The sequence below is a fragment of the Brachyhypopomus gauderio genome, chromosome 12 (assembly GCF_052324685.1).
Source record: "Brachyhypopomus gauderio isolate BG-103 chromosome 12, BGAUD_0.2, whole genome shotgun sequence".
In the NCBI taxonomy this organism is placed as follows: Eukaryota; Metazoa; Chordata; class Actinopteri; order Gymnotiformes; family Hypopomidae; genus Brachyhypopomus; species Brachyhypopomus gauderio.
The window spans coordinates 23,281,870-23,309,111 of NC_135222.1; the positions used below are offsets into that span (position 1 = coordinate 23,281,870).

At 42.4% G+C, this 27,242-nt stretch overlaps 5 protein-coding genes across 5 annotated transcripts; 1 reads left to right on the plus strand and 4 right to left on the minus strand.

The window, feature by feature from the left end:
• The first annotated feature begins 693 nt into the window (after positions 1-693).
• exosc6 (exosome component 6) lies at positions 694-1,813 on the plus strand. The gene has a single exon (XM_077023913.1). The coding sequence runs from the start codon at positions 826-828 to the stop codon at positions 1,639-1,641; it is 816 nt and encodes a 271-aa protein (XP_076880028.1). The 5' UTR covers positions 694-825; the 3' UTR covers positions 1,642-1,813.
• Positions 1,814-2,582: 769 nt separating this feature from the next.
• Positions 2,583-5,203, minus strand: tmppe (transmembrane protein with metallophosphoesterase domain). Its single transcript, XM_077023912.1, has 5 exons — positions 4,142-5,203; positions 3,937-4,047; positions 3,684-3,849; positions 3,449-3,588; positions 2,583-3,156 (listed from the first exon to the last, which is right to left on the minus strand). The coding sequence occupies exons 1-5, from the start codon at positions 4,848-4,850 to the stop codon at positions 2,966-2,968; spliced, it is 1,317 nt and encodes a 438-aa protein (XP_076880027.1). The 5' UTR covers positions 4,851-5,203; the 3' UTR covers positions 2,583-2,965.
• Positions 5,204-7,270: 2,067 nt separating this feature from the next.
• On the minus strand, positions 7,271-7,888 carry mtbl (metallothionein-B-like). The gene is made up of 3 exons (XM_077024332.1): positions 7,731-7,888; positions 7,533-7,598; positions 7,271-7,441 (listed from the first exon to the last, which is right to left on the minus strand). The coding sequence occupies exons 1-3, from the start codon at positions 7,753-7,755 to the stop codon at positions 7,350-7,352; spliced, it is 183 nt and encodes a 60-aa protein (XP_076880447.1). The 5' UTR covers positions 7,756-7,888; the 3' UTR covers positions 7,271-7,349.
• Positions 7,889-8,187: 299 nt separating this feature from the next.
• Positions 8,188-17,794, minus strand: gnao1b (guanine nucleotide binding protein (G protein), alpha activating activity polypeptide O, b). Its single transcript, XM_077023919.1, has 8 exons — positions 15,873-17,794; positions 15,660-15,702; positions 13,996-14,137; positions 12,778-12,938; positions 12,411-12,539; positions 11,657-11,786; positions 10,135-10,288; positions 8,188-10,028 (listed from the first exon to the last, which is right to left on the minus strand). The coding sequence occupies exons 1-8, from the start codon at positions 15,988-15,990 to the stop codon at positions 9,841-9,843; spliced, it is 1,065 nt and encodes a 354-aa protein (XP_076880034.1). The 5' UTR covers positions 15,991-17,794; the 3' UTR covers positions 8,188-9,840.
• A 3,669-nt stretch (positions 17,795-21,463) lies between these two features.
• tradd (tnfrsf1a-associated via death domain) lies at positions 21,464-27,166 on the minus strand. Its single transcript, XM_077023921.1, has 6 exons — positions 27,031-27,166; positions 25,354-25,411; positions 24,973-25,126; positions 24,241-24,521; positions 22,437-22,563; positions 21,464-22,330 (listed from the first exon to the last, which is right to left on the minus strand). Exons 2-6 carry the CDS (start codon positions 25,372-25,374, stop codon positions 22,032-22,034), a joined length of 882 nt encoding a protein of 293 aa, XP_076880036.1. The 5' UTR covers positions 25,375-25,411; positions 27,031-27,166; the 3' UTR covers positions 21,464-22,031.
• Between the last annotated feature and the right edge of the window lie 76 nt (positions 27,167-27,242).

The window sequence follows — 27,242 nt, forward strand, 5'->3', positions numbered from 1 at the left end:
TAAACAAGCAAAGTCATTACGCGTAGTAACACGCCAATACAACCCTATACTGAGTGAGCAAGTGCCACGTGCTCAAACTTTTTACTGCGGTGTCAGCGGACTCTGTCGACAGATCACGGTACATCTGCACGCGTATATGATTCTTGCACGGCTGCTCCAGCAGGGCTGGCACGCGCCAGCCATATAGCAAAGAGGTGAGCACATGACCGCGCGCTCCTAATGCCTCTCTCACACACACCCAGTGCCTCTTTCGGACAAAACAATCCGACATTCTTATAATATTTTGGGGCATTTTGAACAGACTACTGGGAATGTTAAAATATTCAGCACTATGTAAAACACAATATAAAATAGCCTTTATTATGAACATTACGTGTATGTATATGCTAATCAAACAATTGTTCTGGATACTCGTGGATTTTGCAGAGGCAGACGAAGGCGAACTGTGAGTATGACAGCTGTTAAACTTTGTGAGAGGCTGGTTAAACTAAAATATGAACTTTACCACGCACGTCCAGCTCTTCTTGTGTGAAAGTTTTTGACTTTATGAAAGTTGCAGATATTATTGAACTTAACATGTATTTGTTAAATGTTGTTTGTTGAATGTTGTTTCCGTCCAACGTGGCTTTGTAACGCTATTATTCTACACTTGTCCACATAAGACCAAATAACGGGGACGTCGTTCCCCTCGACACAGTCCCACGCCTGTCCGACAGGTGGCGCTCAAATGGGAAACAGGGACACTAGCAGAGTTTGTTATTTCCGGTTATAAAGGAAGTTTTTCAATCAGCGATCTGGGTGAAGCGCGTGCGGTGGGTGTGCAACATGCCGGTGGATAATAAACGTGTTCGCGGGCCGGAGGAGTCTCAGTCCCCGTTATTGTTCCTCTCTCCGAGCACCGGGCCCACCGAACCCAGGAGCAGGTCCGGTGCTCGTGCAAACGCGGACGTTCGCTCGGTGTTCGCGCGCTGCGGGCTCGTGAGCCAAGCCAAAGGCTCAGCCTACCTCGAGGCTGGAAACACAAAGATAATGTGTTCCGTGTTCGGTCCACGAGAAACGGACCGCAAGGACGAAACCGACATGAAAAGCGGCCGCCTCGTCTGTGACTTTCGGCTCGCGCCATTTTCCAGCCAGAAACGGGGCGCTTGGATCCAGGGTTCCGAGGAGCGGGACGTGTCCGTGGCGCTGCTGGAGAGCCTGCAGCCCGGCGTGTGCCTGCACCGGTACCCGCGCTCCCAGATAGAAGTGCACGTGATGGTTCTGGAAAACGACGGCTCGGTTCTGGCGCACGCCGTCACGTGCGCGTCCATGGCGCTCGCGGACGCCGGTATCGAGATGTACGATCTGGTGCTGGGCTGCACGATGCGCCAGGACGGCGAGTCGTGCCTGGTGGACCCGGACTTCTTGGAGGAGACGGGGAGCTGGCGGTCCGGCTACGAGGAGAACCAGGGACGCGTTAGTCTCGCGCTGCTTCCGAACCTGAATCAGATTTCCGGGCTGCAGGCGGACGGGGAGATGCGCGAGGACGCGCTGACGGCGGCTGTGAGCACGTGCATGGACGGCTGCCATAAACTGTACCCGGTGGTGCAACAGGCCATATTACGAGCTGTGAAGAAAAACGCACCACCAGCGGAAAAATAAATCTGCCTCTCCCAACACGCTTGTTGACATCCGCCTGTGTGTAAAGACTGTGCAGGAATGTCACTGTTTTGTGTTGTGTAGTGCTGGAGGTCTTTAAAGGAACATTTGCAACTAGGTGAATGTACACAGGGCTGTTATTTGTGAATAATATTTGCAACAATTTTCAACCAAGTTTTCTTGTGTCTGTTTTCAATTGGAAATCATTTTAAACTGCATCCTCACCAAAAGAGTTTCTTAAACATGTAGAACTAAGTTGTAGTTCAAGTCAAAGTGAAAAACTTTTTTCTATAACTGTTGGCTTCGGTAAGATTGTCATAGCAACCCATAGCAAGTGTTGGACCCACAGCAGTTTCCTCCAAAGTGACAAAAAACAAAAATCTATAAAACACATGTTGATTATTGGCACTTCAGGAATTAAAAGAACTTATTAACCCATAAAATAATAGAACTGATGGTTAATATACTGAAAATCTATTCACATTTCCATTTTAATTTTTGCCTGGAGAAGGAGGAAAAACCTCTAAAGATAATGAGTTTACACTCAAAACCTAAAGATCACAGGTGTTTACACTCAAAACCTCTGAAGATCACGTGTTTACATGCGAAACCTTTGATGATCACAGGTGTTTACGTGGCACCAAGATTGTAGTTAAACACCAACTTCATGCAAACTATTAGGAAAGATTAGAAAAGAAAGATTAATAAATAAAAGTTTAGGTGATCCCCAGTAGACTCCAAATTCACAGAATCTATTCACAAGTTCATCAGCACAGCTTCTTAACTGGGAACCTCTGGGCACAGCTGACAAATTAAAGCTCAAGGATTAAACGCTCCAGACACCTGTTACACAGAAAAGGGTCCAGGACAGAAGACTCACTACTCTTCCCTTAGCAACAGCAGGACACAAAATACCTAAAGTGGGGGCCAATAACAGTGACACGTAAGCTTCAATTCAAGAGTTTAATTAAAATGAGATAATCTTATATACCCTCATATCAACAGATGACATTTTTCATCCATTTCTTCATCCTTACCAAAAATCATTCTGAGCTCTGTATTGACAAATAACGGAACCTGAGCTTGAGAGACATGTGTAGGCTACATCATATGTCTAAGGTAAAAGAAATGAGATTGAAACATCTGATGTCTTAGTATTATAGAAGTTGTCAACACAAGTCAGTCTGGGCAGTGACTTCAGAGCTCTGGAGAACAGGCACCACTTTAGGCACATTAATATCCATTCACAGTGTGATGAGTTTGAAACATTTCTACAGGTGTTGGTATTGCACAGGTCTAAAAAAAACGTTAACAACACAAGCGTGTGTCAGGCAGGTTTCATTATGATGTGTGTGATCTCTGACCGGCTGCCGATTCTCATTGGAATGCCGTAGTAACCGGTCCCTGGGGTCACGTAGATGGTTGTGTTCTCTGAGACTTGATACAGGCCACAGAAATAGGGATTCACCAGGAAAACCAGCAGAGTGAGTGGGAACAGCTGTCCTGCGTGAGTGTGGCCTGAACATCAACAAACATTAAAACATATTAAAACACACTTTAAAAAGTGGAGAATTTTAAAAGTGTGCTGCAATACTCAATGGCCACACCTGTTTTTACTGACTAACTACATATATTTGCCCACTCTGTGTATCGAGGTTTGAAGAGGAAGGGGGCGATCAAGCAGGTCAGTGTTTCCAGGACCAGTGTGGTTCATATCATCCAACATTAAATGGTGTTCATCATCTCTGACAGGTAGGAACTGGTCAGGTTTTTAACGAGGTGGGTCTTTAACGAGACGGTGATGATGTACCTGACAGTACCAAGCTGATGTCAGGACGTTGGCGGACAGCTGCTTTAGCTGCGCTGGGCTGGTGAGCCAGAAGGACGATAGGATGCCGGTCACTGCAGCCACTCAGAGCGTTCTGTACGTCCATCCCATGACCTGGGTACCTACGGCCGAACACACCCCCAGTGTGAATGAATCTGATTCATAGACGAACTGAAGTGCACATTGTGAATTCCCTGATTTGATGTGTTAGCCTAACCGTAGCATGCTAGCCTCCAGATCATCAACACCAGCAAGACAGATCCAGTCCTGGCTCTGGCCCGGCCGGGACAATCGCACATGGGTGTTGTGTAGAGGCGTGATCCCCTTCGAATGCAAAAACTCGAACCAGCCTTCCACGTCAGCGGTGTAGTACTCGTGGTTTCCTAAGGCCACCAGAAACACAGCGGTCATATTTCTTGGCAATTATAGTGGGTAAATCACAGCAGCACACTGCTGGTCTCCTGCCTGACCTGTCACGAAGTAACAGCCCAGCGGGGCCCTCAGAGAGCCCAGCGGCTCGGCCGCGGCACTGAGCTTGGTCACCTGGGAATCCGTCAAATCGCCGACAATCACCACCAAGTCTAAAACCAACACACCGCACAACAGAACCAACAGAACATGACACACATCCAAGCACTGGCATGATAGTATGTAGTGGATTTGTGGTATGTTTACCTGGTTTCAGCTGATTCACCACGGTAACAATATACTCTAGCCTGGAGCGTCCTAGAGTCGGCCCAAGATGTATATCAGACAACAGCACCACCCTCAGTCCGTTCATTGAGGCTGGTAGGTTCTTCACAGGAACCTCCACCTCCACAACCTGTGGGGGCTGTGAGGCATTTAACAACCCATATAGTGCCAGTACTGCGGTCACTACCAAGGCTAGAACCACCTGTCTGCCCGACTCGTTCCCGTCTGAGGTCGGGGCACACAAGCGACGCACACGACTCACGCAACTGAACGCCACCAAGAAGAACAGGAGGATAATGTAAATGCCCAGGCACGTGAAGCTCAGTAGCGCCAGCCAGTGCGGTTCTGTGTCCACCATGTAAAACAAGCTCAAGTAACTGGAATGCGCGAGCACGAGGAACACCAGCACGAGCGCGCGCCAGCACCTTTGGGTCCAGGTGCCCAGACTCCCTCTGGTGCCGCAGAACCGCGTCACGGTGCGTCTCCAGATGTACAGCGAGCCCAGGAGGAGCAGGGAGTTGATGAAGAGCAGAAACTGTACTCGAAATAGCGAAGCGCGAGTGTTCACGTCCACTCGGTCTGATATGAGAGTCCTGGAGATGAACATGGAGAAGATCACGACCCCCGTGGCCACTCCGACCTTCCCTTCGGCTGAGAGGCGCATCAACCCGGACTTCTTCAGAGTGCACATGCGTACTCCGTTATTCTGACTATTGGCACAGTTCAACTACTAATTTACAGATACGGTGCAGTCCTTTATAGATTAACTTTAAATTCTTTACCAAACCTCTTCATAATCTCCCAAGTCGGATTTTTACTGTTCGTTATTGCTTCCACTTCCGCAACCTACGACCTGCCCCAGCCGCCGTGCACAACACCTGTCACCACATAAACCCTTCAGGCCTGCAGTAAACAGACACGACGTATAAAACACACCAGTACCAGTCAGTGTGCGGCTACATTACATGTGTTTATGAAGTCCTTCCCCACTGGAGTTCAAACGGAAGCGAACATGCTAACGCTACTGCTCCGTGGAGGCGGAGCTAAAGAGATGGGATTACTGTGATATAGAAAACTAGACTTTCGAGCTTAATTTGAAGGATAATAGACGTGCAAACGCCACCGTTTTAATCACGTCCACCTCTTTACACCATCCTGTGCTTGTTGTTATATCTGATCAGTTATTGAGCACTATCAAGATAAGGCTCGTAGCGAACTCAATTCCTGTATTTAGCTACAAGATATTGTTTCTTTGCCTCATTTATACAATTTCAGCAAGCTACATCACAAAAGCTACAACTACAATTTATATAATGTCGAATAGGCTACAATACAGGGTATAACTTTTTGGTAAGGTATCAAACCCTAAAATCACTATCAGCTAAATACACAATAGTTAACAAAAATAAAATGTACAATATACAGTACTGAGGGAAAGTGAGGCCACCATTCGATGTGTTGCTTTAGTAATAATAACCATATATGTAATAATGAGTGATGACCATATGTTTAATGACCATATATGTGATGACCATATGTATTATGACCATATGTATAATGACTATATGCAGGATCATATATGTGATGACCATATGTATAATGACCATATGAGGACCATACATAATGATCATATGTATAATGACCATATGAGGACCATACATAATGATCATATGTATAATAACCATATGTATAATGACAGTATATGTGATGACTGTATGTGTAATGACCATATGTATGAGGACCATACATAATGGTCATATGTATAATGACCATATATGTGATGACCATATGTATAATAACCATATGTATAATGACCATATATGTGATGACCATATGTATAATCACCATACGTATGAGGACCATATATAATGACCATATGTATAATGTCCATATATATAATCACCATATGTACAATGACCATATGTATAATGTCCATATATGTGATGACCATGTATAATGACCATATGTAAAATGACCATATATGTGATGACTGTATGTATAATCACCATACGTATGAGGACCATATATAATCACCATATGTATAATGTCCATAAACATAGTGACCCTATGTATAATGATCATATGTATAATGATCATATGTATAATGACCACAAATCATTACCTCTCAGTGTCTTTTTCCGAAACCAAGAAATTTGTATGTAGTATTGAAAGAGGAAAAAAAACAGACAACGGTATTTAGAGTGACGGCACGTCTCTTAGATTCGAAGCAGACAGGAACTGAGAAAACCTCAGAAATATGTAAACATTTCTTTACATATGTCCTGAAGAACTTTTTGTATGTCTTTAAATATAATAAATTATATACGGTCATTATATAATTGCTAAAACTAATTTAATTGTAGCCTAAGAGTTGTACACAGTACTCTATTATAAAGTCTGCAAGTATATCTTTATGCTATCGTATATGAATATTTGTGGGTTTCTTCGGATGTGCCTAAAGTACTGGCAGCAGTGGCGGATGCAGCCGGCTGTTTTTGGACGGGCCAAAGCTGCAGGATGGCGCCTAGCGCACGAGTCATTTAATGACCATACACCCCGCCCACCACAAACAACTTTCGTTCGCCACCCCCCCCCCCCCCCCCCCTCAACAACTTTCGTTCGTGCTCATTAATTTTCATACGGAAAACTGTACTCTGAGCTTGTGATTAGGCGGGCCCAGCTGCCAACCCAGGCCCGCCCGTAGATCCGCCCCTGACTGGCAGTGGACATAAATGAGAACTTTAGCCCAAGACGAACAGGGTTAACTGCGGAACATTAATCCAGACACACTATGCAGAGTTTTGCAAAACATACATGGAGATTTGATCCAAATTCACAGAGCCATCCTGGTCATATGTACTGCCATATTTGGGCAAAATTTGCATGTTATCTTTCATACTCTAGCGCATCTAAGATGTTTTGAAATGACTTCAGAGTTGGGAACATGAATGCGAATAAAAACATTACATTAGCAGGTTATATAAGAGCACTAACTAAAACTTTAGCAAATTTCTATGGGTAGTGGTAGTCAAATTATTTTCACTTAAAAAATATATCGGCTATAGTTAATATAATTATAATGTATAATAATAGTGTAACAATAATCAAGTAACTAGGTTATTGAAGTACATTTTATTTGATCAGATTAACAGAATGTTACAAGCTACAGTGCGCGTCACATCATACGCCATCATTTGCAGCAGCGCGTGCCGGACTTGTCCTTGTCCTTGCTCGCGCTTTCACAGCTGTTCGTGCCCTTGGTGCAACCGGACGAACAGCACGCTACCGGGATACAAGAAAAACAGCTCGTGATTGCGTTTAGTTTACAATCCAACGCAGAACAGAAAATGTAAACACTTGTCACTGAACTCACTTTTTTTGTCTTTAGCGCACGTACAATTGGTGCATTTGCAGTTCGGTCCGCACGTACCAGCTGCAGCTGAACGACAAAACACATCACAGAGTGCTGAACGAACACAGCGACCCGCTATTGCCAAAATATGCTAGTGCGTATATTGCTTACAATAACTTTTTCAAAGACATTCATAAATTCGCCGTTAAAATCACTTACTGTTAGAGCACTCGCATTTGTCCATCTCAACCTAATTTTCGACGATTCTAGGCGATGCTTCCGTTGCTACTCGTGTTTCTGGTCCTGATGCTGTTTGACAAGCGTATGTGTACACGTGATCATCACGCGCGCGCGCATTTGCAAAGAAGAGTCAGCCGAGAAAAATATTAGAGCACAAATGAGCGTGCAGCGCTTCACAGCGCACATGCTAGGCGCTTACGATCCAAGAGTCTCTTCTATATAACAAAAGAGCTTACGTTTAACAGTTTTTGATCAGATGTTTTTTTTTGTATTTTAATTTCCGTTCATCTGAAAATGTAATTAGCAAGTTCTAATCGTGCATTACGTAAATCACAAAAATATTTTGTAACCCCAGCTCTAGACTCTTTTATGCAGGGTTACATGGATGCTGAATGATACGACAAACTACTGGAGGTGGTGCTAAAATGTCGTTTTAATGTAAACATCTCATCAGTTTGTCAGATAAAACCTGCAGTAGAATGTAATATACCCCAAGGAACAGAGAGGGAATTTAATACACATGCAATCTAGCGCACCCCCCCCCCCTCCAAAAAAATCAAAATAAACAAACAAACAAAAAACCCGAACACCAAAAACATTCAAAGCTGGAACAGATGAAAAGCAATGAAATGATGCAACAGGTCACATGATCCGCAGACAGAATGTGTACGTGTCACATGGCCACAGACACAGACATACAGATGAAGAAAGTTGAACACAAACAAGAATTTAGTTAAACATGATTTAAGGTTTGCTTTATTCCTGTGATTGATCTTTCATCTAAAGCTTTGTTATATAGCTGTCCACTGTGCACACTGGACTTATCATACACAACTATTGTGTATGCTTAACTTGACATTAATGAGATATGTGTAGGGGATACAAAAAATGTAAACATATGCATTACCTTCTAAATAAATAATTGAACAAATAAATTAACAATTGAATAATTTACAAAGAACTGAACAAATACATTTTAAGTACTTAATTTTTTTAAGTACTAAGTATGAAAGACAGAATGATGTGCTGTTGACATCACACTGCTTGTAAAATGTAAATTACTGACAGATATACTATAAACACAACTGAGACGCAGACACAACTCGGACCCAAACGCTGCTCAGACCCAGACACAACTCAGACCCAGACATTGCTGACACAGACACAACTCAGACCCAGACACCGCTCAGACGTAGACACTGCTCAGACCCAGACACCGCTCAGACCCAGACACCGCTCAGACCCAGACACTGCTCAGACGCAGACACCGCTCAGACGCAGACACCGCTCAGACGCAGACACCGCTCAGACGCAGACACCGCTCAGACCCAGACACCGCTCAGACGCAGACACCGCTCAGACGCAGACACCGCTCAGACGCAGACACCGCTCAGACGCAGACACTGTTCAGACGCAAACACTGCTCAGATGCAGATGCTGCTAAGATGCCGACCAGACAATGACATGACATGAGCATGAGAACTGCCACTGAACAGCAATCAGTCTTTGAAGTGACATTAAATTCAGTCAGATTATCAGTCAAACAATGACAAATGTCATTCATTATTTCTCCCATATTATTAAATAAACAAATGACTCAACGGTCTCCTCTCAATCTCAATCTCAATCTCAATCTCAAAAACTTCTGCTCCATTAGCACTTCTTCTCTGAACTAAAGAACCATTCGGACCCACAGTGACATCACACACTCTGGTGTTTGCTGAGTGACATCACACACATGCTGGTGTTTGTTGAGTGACATCACACACACTGATGTTTGCTGAGTGACATCACACACATGCTGGTGTTTGTTGAGTGACATCATACATACTGGTGTTTGCTGAGACTATGCACAAACGCACAGGGTCTGCTTTTCACATACAAACCCATACACACATTCTCCTCTGCCAGTAATATAAACATCAACAAACAAGACACAAAATCAAAACCATCAAAAAGATCTGAACAAAAGACCAACGAGGGGAAATGAAGAACAGGAATGTTATAATAAAGGGGCGAGGTTTCAGTTCACTTTCGTTATTGAGGGACAGCACAATCAACCAATCAGAGCCTTCTGGGTGAAAAGGTCTCAGTACAAGCCACACCCACGCAGATTATTGGCAATGATGATGTCAGTGACAGCGTCGAAGACCACCTGGATGTTTCCTGTGTCAGTAGCACACGTCAGATGGCAGTAGATCTCTTTATTAGGAGAGCGATTTTTGCTTTCAAACTGCATCTGTATATATGCAGATGCATCTTCAAATGTGTTTGGACCTGCAAGAGAGGGAGATTCATATTAAATACTGGAGCCTGACCCAGAACCCAGACTACTCCTTCAGCACTCATATGGGACTAAGAATCTAGAGTCATTATTGCCAACCTGTATATTCTGGGAAGCACATAGTCAGTGGAGATTTCTTGATCTTCTCTCCAAAAAGATCCTTCTTATTTAGAAAGAGGATAATAGATGTGTCAACGAAGAACTTATTATTGCAGATGGAGTCAAAGAGCATGAGAGACTCGTGCATGCGGTTCTGTAGGAAAGAGAGCAGGACAATGACACCAAAAAACAGTGTAAAAGGCTTTAAGGGCGAAGAGCCTTCTCTCCTTATTCAGCAAAACATTACATAATTATAGTACCAATCAGAATGTGCACATGTTTATTTCCTTAAGTACCAACCAATCAAATCTGTTCTGTTATGAACATCATGTCTGAATCCTTTCTGGTCCATTTGTGCAATAGATCCGAGAATAGATTAGCATGAATGTTTAAGTGTGATGGAACAAACAGTGGTACAGAGGTGATCCTCTGGGTTCAGGTAGTAAAATACATTTCAGTGTTATTACTACGACTCTGCAGTGTTTGTAGCGTGCAGCCTTTGTGTATCTTGCATTGTTCATTTGTTAAGCATTTTGTTAATTTGTTATTTATTTTTTTGTTATTTATTTTGTTTATTTGTTAAGAATTTTGTTCTACAGTCCCAGATTAACATCCTAGATTTCATTCACTAAAGCAAACAGGTCCTATTAAAATTTCTTCAGTGTTTTTTGTTAACAATTTCCCTTCACTTTCATTATTCTTGTATGGCAGAAGCCAGCTGTGTATGTGACAGTATGACCACCCTGGTGGGCTGGATCTCCCTCTGATGTGCTGCTGTTCACACAGTGTCACCCCAGACCAGCGTCCCTGCAGGAGCGTGTGGCTGGTTCTTGTCTGATGGTTGCTGCAAACAGCAGGATGATGACTGCTTCTGCTGAGCTGTTTCCCACTGTTGCTGGAAATGTACCTCAGTGTTGTGCAGTAACGCAAAACACCACTAAGGGCTGCCTACATTAACTGGACCTGACACGGGGTTACTGGACCTGACACAGGGTTACTGGACCTAACACGGGGTTACTGGACCTGATACAGTGTTACTGGACCTAACACGGGGTTACTGGACCTAACACGGGGTTACTGAACCTAACACGGGGTTACTGGACCTGATATAGGGTTACTGGACCTGACACGTGGTTACTGGACCTGACACGGGGTTACTGGACCTAACACGGGGTTACTGGACCTGATATAGGGTTACTGGACCTGACACGATGTTACTGGACCTGACATGGGGTTACTGGACCTAACATGGGGTTACTGGGCCTGATAGATCCTTACATACGTGTATAGATCTTTAGATATATGCTTGTATTATAGTGTGTGTAGTTCTTTACAGATGTTTGTATAACAATGTGTGTAGTACTTTACAGTTGTTTACAGTGTATGTAGTTATTTACAGATGTTTGTATTAGAGTGTGTTTAGTTCTTTACAGATGTTTGTATTAAAGTGTGTGTAGTTCTTTGCAGATGTTTACAGTGTGTGTAGTTCTTTACAGATGTTTGTATTACAGTGTGTGTTTACCGTTGTCTCATCTTCATGTAGCACTTGGTCATACCCACTCATTGCTACACAAAAGATAATAGCAGTAACATCCTCAAAACAGTGGATCCATTTTTTTCTCTCAGATCTTTGTCCGCCTACATCAAAGAGCCTGGGAGCAGCGCACACACACACACACACACACACACACACACACACACACACACACACACACACACACACACACACACACACACACACACACACACACAAACATTCACACAGTGAGATCAAACATGTCAATCTAAGTCAGGGTCTCGTATTGGTAATAGATAATACACTCATAAAACATAACACATTACACACATTACAAAGCAACAATATAAGCAAATACAAACAGATCCAGGACTTTGGCTCTCTCTGTTGCTTATATTAGCATAGCATAATAATAGCATAGTATAATATTAGCATAACATAATATTAGCATAACAGTACTTCATAACAGTATGAGACTCACACACTCCAATAACAGTATGAGATAAGAGAGCTGCTTATCACACAACAAAATAAGTAGAAAAATATGCAACACCAACATCTTGTTTTGGAAGTGGTATAATGACCATCTATAGTTATTTATCAGTATCATTATAAAGGTGCAAACAGAAAATACAAGAAATATGAAAAAAAGAAATTAATGCAGAGTGCTAGAAATAACCAGAACAACACGGACCACGTTTGGGTTCCATTTTAGTGATCAAAAGAACAGAAGGAGGTTACCTGAAGTGAAGGAGGTTACCTGAAGTTAAGATTCTTGAAGGTGAAATGTGTCTCCACAATGCCAGTGGTTTTAACTCGCGATCTCAAAATGTCCTGCTCAGTGGGCAAGAAGTCTGGTGCTCCAATACGCTCCAGACTGTCCAGGTAGCTGCAGGAGAGGACATCAGAACACAGTTTCATATGTGTGTGTTCCAGGCCTGCCTGTCTCAGTCCCCCACCAGGTATCTGACACCTCAACCAAGTCATTAAGGTCTTTAAAACCAAACACAGACTAAGCACTGCTGTAGGTTATATCATGGGTGGAGTTTGTAAGGTCTGTTCATCTTGTAGGTTCTCGAGAAGGGGAGGTGCTGTGAGCTGATTGGCTGTTTGTGAATGTGTCCTACTATTGTGCAGAGTCATTGAGCTGGTATTCCCGCGAGCGGCCGAAACAGGCCTGAGTCCCGCTGTCTGTCCACACGCGCTTCATGGCTGCCAGCAGCTCTGGAGAGTAGGGCTCTGTGTCCTCCATCCGGTTAACAACGTCAGAGATGAGCTTTCCATCAGCCTAGCACAAACACACAGGTAAACACACACAGGTAAACACACACAGGTGTGCACACACAGGTAAACACACACAGGTATGCACATGCAGGTATACATGCACAGGTGTTCACATGCAGGTAAACACACAAAGGTATGTATACATGCACAGGTGTTCACATGCAGGTAAACACACACAGGTAAACACACACAGGTAAACACACACAGGTATGCACACACAGGTATGCACACACAGGTAAACACACACAGGTAAACACACAGGTAAACACACACAGGTATGCACCTGCTGTTAAACACACACAGATATGCACATGCAGGTATACATGCACAGGTGTTCACATGCAGGTAAACACACAAAGGTATGTATACATGCACAGGTGTTCACATGCAGGTAAACACACAAAGGTATGTATACATGCACAGGTGTTCACATGGAGGTAAACACACAAAGGTATGTATACATGCACAGGTGTTCACATGCAGGTAAACACACAAAGGTATGTATACATGCACAGGTGTTCACATGCAGGTAAACACACAAAGGTATGTATACATGCACAGGTGTTCACATGCAGGTATACACACACGGGTATACACGTACAGTTTAAGGTTCATACATGGTCCTACAGTACGAATGCTACAATGGTACAATAATCATTGTGCTTAGTAATGTAATACACTAGATGTCACTGTTGATCAGTTGATGGATCACATCCCTGCAAAGTTGATTTCCAACCTAAATGTTCCACATCTGCTCTACCTGATCAGTAGCTTTTATATGGCTGTTGTTGTTTAGGGTGGCAGCTGAATTCAGCAGGTAGGTTAAACTCCATAACCAAGAGTTTAATGTGTTTAAGCAGTAAATAGCACTGATCCACAGGAACACAGGCACACAGGTTTACAGGAACACAGGTTTGCATGCATACTAATTAAACATTCAGTTCATATCAGGAATATACAAGGAATGACCAGATTGAGCCGCTCTTGTCTAAACTGAATGGGCATTGTTGTTTTGTTGGTTTATGAATGTTTTGTATATTTATATATGTAAATATACTCACGGCCCTGTCCTTATTTGCATATTCAATACCCAGGGTCTCCATAGCGTGTAGAATGGCAGCCAGACTCTGCAGAGTGTTGCTGTAGATGACGGGTTTAAACTGCTTTACGTCATCTCCACTGAAACCATCTTCATGGATAATCCTAATACAAGAACATGAGTGACATTTTGCCCTCTGACCCCATGTCCTGATCACCTTCCAGAATCACAAGATGCTCAGGGGAAATGTTAAGTAACAAAATCTTAAGCTATGACAATAGACTACCAACAAACATAATAATAACATTTACAATAATAATACATCTACAATTTTAAAAGGTCCCATCACTACTTTTAGCAATCATCTGATTTTTCTGTCAGTTTTTCTTTTGTCTCTATGATTTTGCACATGAGTTTTGGCACATGTTCACAAGATTAAGGCATCCACATTAAACGTCTACTGGTAATGTTAAATGTAAAGTAATATTTCCTTGTAGCCTCAATGTTTGTGAACTGTGATGGATGAGAAATTGAATGTCAGAATGAAACCTAAAGAGATTCTGTTCACTAGTGAAGATATTATGTAAATATTATTAGGAACTGTGTCTGCTGTAACAGAAGCATCTTAACTGATTAAATAAACTTTCATAAAACATATGATGGCTGTTGATAAATTCATCCCTGATTTCCTGACTCTTTCTATTTACGGTGTCCCAAGGTTAAGGGTAACTGGACTTATTTTTCATTGATCAGGATTTCATTTAAGTATTAACTCCAAACCACTAGAACAATGCACAAAACAATTAGCTCAAACTATCAGGAGAAGTTAAAAAAATGTGATTTAGTAAATACAATACCTGTTGGTTTTTTTTGCAATATATGTGTTTATATTAAACACTCCGAAATCTGCATACACAATGAGTTAAACCTGTGAAGTCTGTATTAACTTGGTGAAGAAAAAAGTTATATCTTAGTAATTGATTTGTCAGTTTTGTTATATAACGTAACTGTATGCCGATCAAACAGTGCGGGTGATCCGCTGTGCCATGACTGTTGATGTACGACACTTGTTACTTAACTTGCGCAGTTCATTGTAGTAAAACGTAGCCGACAGACTTTGCGTTGAGTCTATGTATTTCAGAAGCATGTAGTGTTGTCTACAGGATTTGTAAAAATAACTTGGTTAAATCTGTTATTGAGCTGTGTCCCTGCAGGCCTGTTGTGTGAGATGTGTATGCACGGCTATTCGCTAAGATGGCATAGTTACACAAAATCCGTGTAATGGGCGACTGGCGCTTAACAAGACAGAGGGATCAGAGATGAACAACCTTCTTTAAGATTAACACAGCCACATTCTGTCGCACACCCATGCACACAGTGCCATATACACATGCACAAGCATTAATTAACTAATTTCATCAATTAAGTATAAAATACGCCATTATATAAATACAGATTTTAAATACTAATGCACGTGCACGTTCACGCACAGCAGGATAAAAACTGTCTTAGTGGGCAGTAATGTTTCAGCACTGTGACACTGGACAGCGCAACTCGCGCGCCAGAACCGCTCGAATCTAATTCTGGACAACAAATCTAAGCTCCAGATTCAAGTCTCCGGTACCGGAGAGGCGGGTGTAACTTCGATATCCGCGCGGACATAAATATCTAGAGAAAAACACTTACTTCATCTGTTTAACAATAGTACTCTTCCCCGATTCTCCGCCGCCTGCGAAAGCACGAGCTGTTAGGACATTCTCTTCCACCCACACCCACACACTCACACATACACAATCACACACACACAATCCTTCTAGAAATATGTATGTATACCCGGGGAATAACAGTCAAATATTTTCCGATAGATCAACGACCAGGATATATTTTCCAAACTCTTACCCAGCAGTAGTAGTTTGACTACTTTGGCTTCATGAATTCCATCTTCTTTAAGGTTTTTCTCAATTGCTTTGCTCCGATCCAGAGCCTCGCGCTCCTCTGCACTTAACGTGCATCCCATGGCAAGATTAAGAGACGGGACACGAGCGGTCTATATCCAAAATTCCGTCCCTGTCCCCCCCCCACGACTCTATTTAGTTCAACCCTCGGATAATGTTATTAGAGCATCCAAGCTGAATTTAGGGTAACTGAGGCTCACACTCCGGGTGTTTGGAGGACGTCCTGTACTCGCTCCGTATCCCGGGACCCAATTGGGCGGCGACGACGACAACCAGCACGAGCTACCTCATCCTGCCGCTCTCTCGAAGCGCGAGGCAACCCCTCTAGCTGTGCTTACGTCAGACTGGACTCCATCGTGCGAACATGAACGTGAGCTTGTCGAGTCGGATGCAAAACTGTATATACGTGGACCGTTTTCTCACCTCGGTATTTTCGACACTGATGAGGATGTTAAACGCCCCTAATACATGGAAAAGTTGTTTCACAGCTGGCTTTTAAAAAGCCCCATCATGGTGTGTTGGATGTGTGCGTTTCAAGAGAATGTGATTTGGCTTTAATGTTCATAATTACACATATTATGGAAACTGTAAACAGGGTAAAGAGGGTAGAGTGGGTACAGTGTAAATAGGGTAAATAGAGAGGGTAAACAGGGTAGAGAAAGTAAACAGGGTAGAGAGGGTAAATAGGGTAGAGAGGGTAAACAGGGCAGAGGGGGTAACAGGGTAGAGGGGGTAACAGGGTAGAGAGGGTAAACAGGGTAGAGGGGGTAAACAGGGTAGAGGGGGTAAACAGGGTAGAGAGGGTAAACAGGGTAGAGAGGGTAAACAGGGTAGAGAGGGTAAACAGGGTAGAGGGGGTAACAGGGTAGAGGGGGTAAACAGGGTAGAGAGGGTAAACAGGGTAGAGAGGGTAAACAGGGTAGAGGGGGTAAACAGGGTAGAGAGGGTAGCCTTTGCAAACAAATACAATGGCTGTTGAACATGAGAATATTGCAGAACTGATTGAATTTCTGTATCTAGAGAAAATGATAATCCAGAGGATCCACATTTTGCACAGCTCCACCGGCCAAACCTACAACCCTTTGTGTGTCTCTCTCTCACATAACACACACACACACACAGAGACAGGTTTTTTCGGATGGATTACTTCACTGAGATAAGAGCCATACTGGTGCGCATGGCCTGCTTAACGTGCTTTTATGTTTATTACCGGCGACCTCGCGGATGCGCTCTGTAAGCTGACGACGTCACAAAGACATCGAAAAATCATTACATAAACGTAGAAATGTATTGTTTTAGTCATCAAAACAATTACAAACAAGCCACAACATTACAAGAAATATTCAGTTATAGTACAGTAACATGCTTTATGTTTTTCTCGTCGCTGGTCTGGTCATAAACACAAACGTTGAATTTCATTCTAGACCACGCCCGGAGAATCTAAAGCTCTATAACTAAAATGAATGTGATCTCTTAACCATCTAATACTTTAATGGAAGGCTGGCTGCATAATGCTTTAATGGAGAAAAGCCTCATCCATTTCATTAATCTGACAGCCTTCAATAGATACCATTAAGCTCAAATTAATTTCTAAGAATGTCAGGTTTCAGAACACAGTAACGAGAGTAAAACAAGACATAAGAGCTGTACTGTAACTATTAAAATATCAAAATAATACAGATGCCAACTGTACTGAAACTATTAAAATATCTAAATAATATAGGTGCTGGTGACCATAAAAGCTTCCCATGTAAACGGTAAACACAGTCCTGTGTAAACAATAAACAGTCCCATGTAAACGGTAAATACAGTCCTGTGTAAACGATAAACACAGTCACCCCAAATCATGGCTGAGTATTAGTCAGGAGATTAAAATAGACCTGGTTTTACTATTATTACTATTATTATTATTACTGTTATTATTAATCTTTGGAGTGGAACTACCGTCATTCATCTTTCATGTGTCTATAGTCCTCTTGATAATGAGATGGCATATAGGAGGTCAGAAGGTCAGGGAGCTGGCGTGTTCTTTAATACAAAACGTAGGTAGAGAGCACATGAACAATGGTTTTCAGATACATCTGTGTACAGGGAGAGCAGTAAAAACTTCCATCACAACATGATAAAAAAAAAAAGCTTAAACATCAAATTCTTTTCAGATACCCCCACCCACCCACAACCACCACCCACCCACATTAGTGCCAACATGTTTCTACATGAGGCCCACTATGTCTAACCCCTGATGAGTTAATATTCTCCTTAAATTATGAACTCATTGCAAACACCTTCTGTGTTTCACATTGAATGTGGTTTCCTCAAAGTACCAGCAGAAGAACAATAATGGTATAATTGCAGAACGGATGTCACCTGAAGTGCTGAAAACCCAAAGAACTGAACAGTTCCCTCCACGTCTGTCAGAGTTCACCAGGGCTTCACAGCTCTTATTCTTTGGTATGAAATTAAAAGCAGGACAGAGACCAAAACAATGTTAGACTGTCAGCTAATGGAGATTAAAGTTTAATGACACTCCCTGTAGTTCTCTTAAAAAGACACTCCAAGATTAGCCATCTGAGGCATGCTGCTGCTCTTACTCAGATTTGGAGATGCAAGTTTTGACTGGTATTCTCTTACAAAATGGTTTTTTGGCCTTTTTTGTCACTATAATGCAGGGCTCCTGAAAACAACACAGCCTTTAAGCCAAACTGCCTAAAATTCTGGTGAAACAGACTGAATTTAAACAAAGCATTCTGTAGTTTCTAAACATGTTAGGTTAGCATGCAGTCACAGAAAATGGCTCAGGTTCCACATTCATGTTTAAGATGACAACAACCTTCAGCTAAATGTGGGATTTGACTATAAAGAGAAACTGAGGCTTTTTGTGGTGCACATTAGGCTAATACAGACACCATGTTCCATGTGTGGTTCTAACCTGCACAATTTGCTGCAAAACCACAAACAGGCTTTCATTAATCATTTCAGTTAGAAGAGCAGATAAACGGACATACAGACATCTGCCTTACAGAAAGCACCAGATAAAGATGTTGCAGTATCACTAAGATTGTGGAAGCAGGAACGGAGATAACTGGATCTCACTGCCAGTCCTGAGTTTAGTGCATTACCTCCTTAACACCTGACCCGGTGCTTCTGGAGCTTCATATTCACCTGATGAGTGGAATGAAGGTGTGTTAGGGCAGGTAAACCAGGAAAGAGTAGAGCCACCCAGAGTGCCCCACAGGAACAGTGCTGTTGGCTTGAAGAGCAGGTTGTCTGTGAGAGACATTCCAGTCCAGATTTAGTTGAATATGCCTTAACTACAGTCAACACTGGAGACTGACCAGCAGGGCACAATGCTTAGTGATCCATGCAGGAGAGTGGGCGCCAAAGTTTAGGCATACAGAGTTGTCAATGAGAACAGCCATATGATATTCTCACATCTCATAACAACAAAAAAAGTCTAGAAGAGATAAGAGAGGAGGCTGAAGATATACTGAAGACTAGTGGATTTCTCCCTCAAACCATTGGTCAAACCAAAGGACCAATCAGGGCAAAGTGGAAGGTGAGAGAAATCAACGGAGAAAAACAAACATGATACTTGCAAACGAAACGACAGACGAATATAACATGAATATAACAGGTCATTGGGAGTCAGATTCCTAGTGGACGGACAATTATACAATGATTTCAATTAACTTCTCAAAGAGAAAGAACATGAAAGTAGGACAAAACCTCTGTGAAGAAGACGCAAGAGACTCTTAAAGCCCTTACAAGAAGAGAGACTCTTAAAGCCCTTACAAGAAGAGAGACTCTTAAAGCCCTTACAAGAAGAGAGACTCTTAAAGCCCTTACAAGAAGAGAGACTCTTAAAGCCCTTACAAGAGAGACTCTTAAAGCCCTTACAAGAAGAGAGACTCTTAAAACCCTTACAAGAAGAGACTCTTAAAGCCCTTACAAGAAGAGAGACACTTAAAGCCCTTACAAGAAGAGAGACACTTAAAGCCCTTACAAGAAGAGAGACTCTTAAAGCCCTTACAAGAAGAGACTCTTAAAGCCCTTACAAGAAGAGACTCTTAAAGCCCTTACAAGAAGAGAGACTCTTAAAGCCCTTACAAGAAGAGAGACTCTTAAAGCCCTTACAAGAGAGACTCTTAAAACCCTTACAAGAAGAGAGACTCTTAAAGCCCTTACAAGAAGAGACTCTTAAAGCCCTTACAAGAGAGACTCTTAAAACCCTTACAAGAAGAGAGACTCTTAAAGCCCTTACAAGAAGAGAGACTCTTAAAGCCCTTACAAGAAGAGAGACTCTTAAAGCCCTTACAAGAAGAGAGACTCTTAAAACCCTTACAAGAGACTCTTAAAACCCTTACAAGAAGAGAGACTCTTAAAGCCCTTACAAGGAGAGACTCTTAAAGCCCTTACAAGAAGAGAGACTCCTAAAGCCCTTACAAGAAGAGAGACTCTTAAAGCCCTTACAAGAAGAGAGACTCTTAAAGCCCTTACAAGAAGAGAGTTCATGAGTTGAATAGCTGCAGTTCATGACCCAAATGGCCTTGTCATGTCAGGCAGCATAATCATACCTAGAAGCAGATCAGGAAGGTGAATCTGTGGCACGTGCGATAAATCACTATAGTGGTGCAATTTGGACAAATTACATTCCATGGGTGTCACACCATGGGGCAGTGCTGTTTCTAAGGGTGTAACAGATATTGAAATAGATCAAATCTAAGGCTAAACTGACATTAAAAATCACAGCCAGTCTAAGCTGAAATGGGCGGGGCCCCGTCTTTGTGAGTGGGCGGGCCTTGCCACCCTCACCCTGTCTTCAACACACCACTCAAAGCAGCGATGGACCCTAATGGTGCACATGACACGCAACACAAACAATTCAGATTTGGCCTTGCTAGTGGCTCAAAGACAGACATCACATTACATGCAGCTGTACTCAGACATTTGAGGAGACTAATGTAACCCACACCCTAGCTCACAGAGCAGGAAGCCGTTCAGATATGAAGCAGATATGAAGGCTACGGCAATATTATACAGTGGGGCTTTTCCCATCAACAGGAAATTGTGTTACAATGACTAGTTCAACAGGCACAATGAAGTGCAGAAACATTTTGATAACAATAACCTTTGACCTTTGTCACAGTGAAGAACTCTGTGTCCACATAAAAAGTGATCTGGTTCACAAACATGGCAGATGACACTTTAAGGGGGTCTTCCGGGTTTGTTTGTAATCGTTATCTACCACAACCTCCTGTTACCACGGAAACATTTCAGCATGTCTTTCTGTACAACAGAAGAAGAAATTAATTATTTTAAGCTGGTTGTCATGACACAAAAGCAGTAGATTAGTATTGTAAATACAACAAATAAACAATGAGACACTTAAATTAATTAAAAATACAGAATCTATCGTACTGTTCAAACAATGAACTATACTGCTTATAATTAATTATAACAAATCTCTTACTTCTCTCTGGTTTACACCTAAATATACAGATATTTAGGATACAATATCACAAGAGTCTTTTTACATTAGTTTTAAATATTTATTTATAATACGAGCTGCTAAGTCTATCTAGAATATTTTTCTCCTTTCTAAATACATGTGGACTTCTTGAAATTTGTGTCTATGGTAACAGTTTGTTACATCGATATAGGGTACATTATAATTAGCCTGTGTTTACACCGTTATGTTAACAAATAAATACATATATTTTAAGTTGCAAGGTTTTTACAACTCCTATACATCATTTACCAGTCCTACACTTTCAGCTAGTGGCCTTACACTGTGAACAATCCCATAGGCATAATGTGCACTTGCACCCTAGGTCTACTTCATGTCACCCGAAATTAATGGCAGAAAACAACATAATCAAAAATGTTGAAAACTAGAAAACCACACCCCTAAGTACCAAATGAAGACATGCATGTGCACACGCACACCCACCCGACCCCCCAACACACACACACACACACACGCACACGTACATGCGCCCACACGCCCATACACACACACACACACACACACACACACACACACACACACACACACACACACACACACACACACACACACACACACACACTTTCTCCCAGTCTCTCACTCTTGTGGCTGGACACCCAGCATGATCTCAGCTATGCTGATTAGTTTGCTTTCCTCCAGCGCGCCAATGAGGCGTCCAAGCCTGGCACTCCGACCCTCTGATTGGATGAAGCGTCCCATAAGCTGATAGGCCTGTTCGTAAAGCCCCTCCCTCTCATACTCGTAGGCAAGGTTATCGATGGCGGGGCCCTTCAGGGCTCGGCAGGTCTTCTGTAAGGCCCTGCCCACACGCTTCCAGTCCCGGCCCGCATGAGCTGCAAAGCGCTGCTGGTCTACAGGTGTCAGAGGCCTGTCATCTTTACACCACAACAGGGGACACAACAGGGGACACAACATGGGACAAAAGCATTATTCCAAATGCTGGTCGACCACTGACGAGAAGGATGACGTGCTCATACTCACCAAACACCCGTTTCTGGAACATGAAGCAGTTCTTAGGCACTTCCGGTGTCGTTGGAGTGGGCGGAGCATAGCTATTCTGTAACTGCTGCTCCAACTGTGTGACCTCATCATCTCGCAAACGTACTGGCTATAAAGAACCAATCAGACGCATCATAGCATACAGTAAAAAAAAAAAAAATTTAATCCATATTTTTATTTTAGCTTATTTTTCGTAACACGTCTTGCTTTGTGTCTAAAATGAAACCGATGCCTCGTAAGGCTCCGGAAATCCAGTCACTGCTGTTATCAGACTGCAGTCACGTCTGAAACGAACAGCAGACAGGTACGGGCAGGGTAAACACCATCCTGGGTGCACTGATGTCACACACAAACTGGGACATCGGACCCATCTGTCCTATACAAGAACTGCTCTTGGTAAAGTCATGCGTTTGATATTGTTTGGTATTGGATGTATCGCTGTGGGATACAGAACTTATGCTTATTTTGGGCATCTTGACCTCTACCCTACTGTACTGGCTAGGACTCACTATGAGCACATGACCGAGCACTTCTGTAAGCTGCAACTGCATGAGCATCTGCAAAAGTTCAAAAATGTAAATGGAAGCAAACTGCTCTGATTTTGTGGCTTGCTTGGACATCATGACCCACTTGACTCACAAATGTGTCTGGCTGGGGAGGAACGTTAGTTCTGCGCTTGGGAAGTGCAGGAAGTGGTTAAAACGCTCAAACAAGAGAGACTTTAGTACAACTAACTCAGCAAATATGACAAATTCATACCTTCTAACAGTACAGTGGAAAGGCAGAACACCAGAACTGATACCTAGGGGTCATTCACACCACCCAACCTACATCTCCCAGTTCATCACATTTTTTAGCACTTTTAAAATTCTTTGTATGTGTAATCACAGTATCACCAGTTGCCCTTTTTTCAGGAATACCTAATGATAATCTGTATCATGAGTTCATCTTCATATTAAAAAAAAAAAAAGTGCCATATTTTGTCAATTGTGATTTTTACACCCCAATCGAAATTTGTCCTCCGCTTTTAACCCATCTGTGCAGTCAGAACACACACACACACACACACACACACACACACACACACACTAGTGATTACTAGGGGGCTGTGGATCACACGTGCCCAGAGCGGTGGGCAGCCCTAGCCCGGCGCCCGGGGAGCAGTTGGGGTTAGGTGCCTTGCTCAAGGGCACCTCAGTCATGGCCTCAGGCCTGGGAATCGAACCCACGACCCTCCGGTCACAAGACCAGTTCCCCAACCGCCAGGCCATGACTGCCCCTTCAGTATTCCATTTACATTAATACTGAATGCTTTACATTAGTAAAATAAACTTAAATAATTAACTAATATAGTAATAACTAGTAACAAAATAACAATAACTAGGTTCACTTTCATGCAACCAAATTTTGTTATGAAGTAATATTATATATTTTAATATAGTTCTATAACATCTACATTACTTGGCACGACACACAAAAAAAATCTTTCTCAATATAGCTTTGGGGCTGTAATAGACACAATGTCAGAATTAAAATTATTTTAAAATCATGACTAAGAACATATTTTCTTCTGAAAGACATGTTGAGTGAGTTTAAAGGAAGTTTTCACATCATTTTCTTCCAATAAAATCCATTAAATGAACAGAGGGGTGAGTTGGCATGGAACAACCCTCAGGAGTAAAAGTATAATGTTACAGTAGAAGAAGGATATTTTGCCTCAGGGACTGTCCAGCGGTTATTATTATCATTAGCAAGACTCATTCCCTAGAGTATTAGGAATACTGACCTGAGACTCGTATATATAATGCAAGCAGAGTTCTGGGTCTTCAAGGTTTTGATCCAAGATGTGAGTTCCTGCCTGCAGCCTGGCTTCCATGGCGATGCCATCCGAGAGTCCGAGTAGCCGTGAAGCATGCTGGGACAGAAACTCCGGAAGGGAGCCACAGGCGTAGCTGTCCAAGAAGCGCTTACAGGGGGGCGTGGCCATGAACTTCAGCTCCACCCCCAGGAAGGGATCAGCATCATGCAGTTTCAGGATCTCATACCCATCAAGCCCACCTACAGCGTCTGCACACGCACGCGCACATACGCGCGCACACACGCGCGCACACACGCGCGCACACACGCACGCACACACGCACGCACACACGCACGCACACACACACGCACACACACACACACACACGCACGCACACGCACACATACGTACACACAGAGTCAGTGACTTAACCTTAACAAAGAAATCCCACACACACACATCTCTAAGCTGAGATGTTATTATATATTATAATAATATTACTTCATAACAAAATTTGGTTGCATGAAAGTGAAACTAGTTATTGTTATTTTGTTACTAGTTATTACTATACTAGTTAATTATTTAAGTTTATCTGATTAATGTAAAGCATTCAGTATTAAATATGAAGATGAACTCATGTTACAGATTATCATTAGGTATTCCTGAAAAATGGGCCACTGGTGATACTGTGATTACACATACAAAAAATTTTACACCCACCTGTAAGAGTGAGTTTGATAACTTTAAACAAGCTGAATTTCCCAGGTTCCTCTTTGTAGAAGGTGAGAAGGTCAGATCCTGGATTTTTACACTTCAGGAAGAGCACGACGCACCCCGACCAAGTACAATTGACTCTGCTGTTTTCAGACAACTTCTACAGCCAAGAAGACAAACAGTGACACACTAAATAACAGTGAATGGAATATCATCAACATGCATGTGCAGCCCACTGCTGATACTGAATACTGCCATTGGGATATACAGCTGAACACTGGGATATACAGCTGAACACTGGGATATACAGCTGAACACTGGAAATATAGCTGAACACTGGGATATACAGCTGAACACTGGGAAATACAGCTGAAAAAAACACGTTACCATGTTTCCTGCACTGTCCATTCTGTGAGCATCCCAGGTACTTTCACTTGTCTCAGTCCTGCACAGACAACAGCAGAGGTAAACACACACACACACACACACACACACACACACACACACACACACACACACACACACACACACACACACACGATGTTTGAAACAATAAAATCAGTATAGTGTTATTTTTAAGGAGATGAACCATCTGCCTTTTGAACATTAAAATGTGAACGTAAGCACTACAACTCCAGACTGGATTCTTGTTTCCACTGAGAACCGGTGGAGTCAGTATTGAAGTCAGAATGGGTTTTAGGGAGATCGCATTCTGGATGCTTTGAAACCAGTAGGTTCTAGAAGTTCATGAAACATGTCTGGAGACTTTCACTTTACCGGAGCCATTACAGACTTTCAGAAACAGTGAATTCGTCGTCAGTTTAAGATCAATCAAGCATCAAGAAAGAATTCTTAAGGTTTATCTGTCAAATTCCACAATCAAGATAAAAAATTTATTATCTATAATAAATATAACGAAACCCACAATAAAACTATAACAATCAAATAAAAAAATAACATATATGATCTAATAAATAAACTATTATCTATCATAAAAGTACTTAACTGGTAGGGAATTCCCATTATTCTATACATACAATTATGACAATTTAAAAATCTAACTGTATTTTACAGTGCAGACTGACCTACACACACACACACACACACACACACACACACACACACACACCACCATGGTTTTCCTCAGATATCCATCAGAAGCAGGCAGAAGCAATAGAGAAATAATTTCACATGAACAGCTAAATCTAACCACTTCCTCCAAAGCAAGAAATGCGAGTGTTTGACTGAACTGGGTTGCGCTGTCCTGAGCGGAAATGATCACTGAGTGTGGTGTGAGGGTTTGTGCTGCAGGGGGTTCGCAGGCTCCTGAGCTAATGGAATGGAAATCTGTATCTGTAAGATTAGGATTAGTGTTAGGGGTTAGGTGTTAGTGCTAGGGTTATGGTTTAGGGGTTAGGTATTAGGCGTTAGAGGATAGGTGTTAGTGTTAGGTGTTAAGTGTTATGATTAAGTGGTAAGGTTAGGTATTAGGTGTTAGTGTTAAGTGTTGGAGTTAGATGCTAGCTGTTGGTATTAAGTGTTGGAGTTAGATGTTGGTGTTATGTGTTAGGGTAAGATATTAGGTGTTGGGGTTTGGTGTTAAGTGTTAGGTTTTAGGTGTTGATGTTAAGTGTTAGGGTTAGGAATTAGGTGTTTTTGGTAAGTGTTGGGGTAAGATATTAGGTGTTAGGGTTCGGTGTTAAGTGTTAGGTTTTAGGTGTTGATGTTAAGTGTTAGGGTTAGGTACTAGGTGTTGGTGTTAGATGTTAGGGTAACCCTAACCCGACCTGTATTGTGTATTTATGTCACTTGACAAAAAATATATACATTTAGAGGTAAGCTAGTTTGGACATTTGTGCGCGATGTCTGAATTTCCTCATTTATAAAGCCATAAAACACAAAATGAATTCAGTCCGTTTCGTACGCGCGAGGGGCAAACGAGAGCAGCTCGCGCAGCTAACGCAGCTAGCGTGTTAGCTAACGAAAACGTTCACTTCAGACGGACCTGGCAACAGTGCACGTCGAGAGACGAAATGTAGTCAAAACTGTGTTTATATTACTCACACAACGTTGTAAAGAACCTTGTCCAGACCACACCAACACGTTTGTAAAGCTTGGCAGCTTAAACCGAGTAAGGAAAGAAACTTTCTAAAAAAATTAAAAAAATGTAAAAAAAAGTGAGAATAGTTGGTCGATTATTAGAACACACCCACGTGCATTCTGATTGGGTGAGGAGCCAGTACGGAGCAACGGGATTGGCCAGCGCCTCTGTCCCC

Coding starts and splice junctions, on each gene's coding strand:
- exosc6 (XM_077023913.1), top strand. CDS start 826: ATGCCGGTGGATAATAAACGTGTTCGCGGGCCGGAGGAGTCTCAGTCC.
- tmppe (XM_077023912.1), bottom strand. CDS start 4,850: ATGTGCACTCTGAAGAAGTCCGGGTTGATGCGCCTCTCAGCCGAAGGG. Junction 3,850..3,936: donor GGGCTGTTACTTCGTGACAG/GTCAGGCAGGAG, acceptor TGGTGGCCTTAG/GAAACCACGAGTACTACACC. Junction 3,589..3,683: donor CTGGAGGCTAGCATGCTACG/GTTAGGCTAACA, acceptor GTTCGGCCGTAG/GTACCCAGGTCATGGGATGG.
- mtbl (XM_077024332.1), bottom strand. CDS start 7,755: ATGGACAAATGCGAGTGCTCTAACA. Junction 7,599..7,730: donor CAAATGCGAGTGCTCTAACA/GTAAGTGATTTT, acceptor TTTGTCGTTCAG/CTGCAGCTGGTACGTGCGGA. Junction 7,442..7,532: donor GTGCGCTAAAGACAAAAAAA/GTGAGTTCAGTG, acceptor GTATCCCGGTAG/CGTGCTGTTCGTCCGGTTGC.
- gnao1b (XM_077023919.1), bottom strand. CDS start 15,990: ATGGGATGCACGTTAAGTGCAGAGGAGCGCGAGGCTCTGGATCGGAGC. Junction 15,703..15,872: donor AGTCAAACTACTACTGCTGG/GTAAGAGTTTGG, acceptor GTGCTTTCGCAG/GCGGCGGAGAATCGGGGAAG. Junction 12,939..13,995: donor ATGCAAATAAGGACAGGGCC/GTGAGTATATTT, acceptor TGTTTGTGCTAG/GCTGATGGAAAGCTCATCTC.
- tradd (XM_077023921.1), bottom strand. CDS start 25,374: ATGGACAGTGCAGGAAACATG. Junction 25,127..25,353: donor TGGACAGTGCAGGAAACATG/GTAACGTGTTTT, acceptor TCTTGGCTGTAG/AAGTTGTCTGAAAACAGCAG. Junction 24,522..24,972: donor TATCAAACTCACTCTTACAG/GTGGGTGTAAAA, acceptor GTGCGTGTGCAG/ACGCTGTAGGTGGGCTTGAT.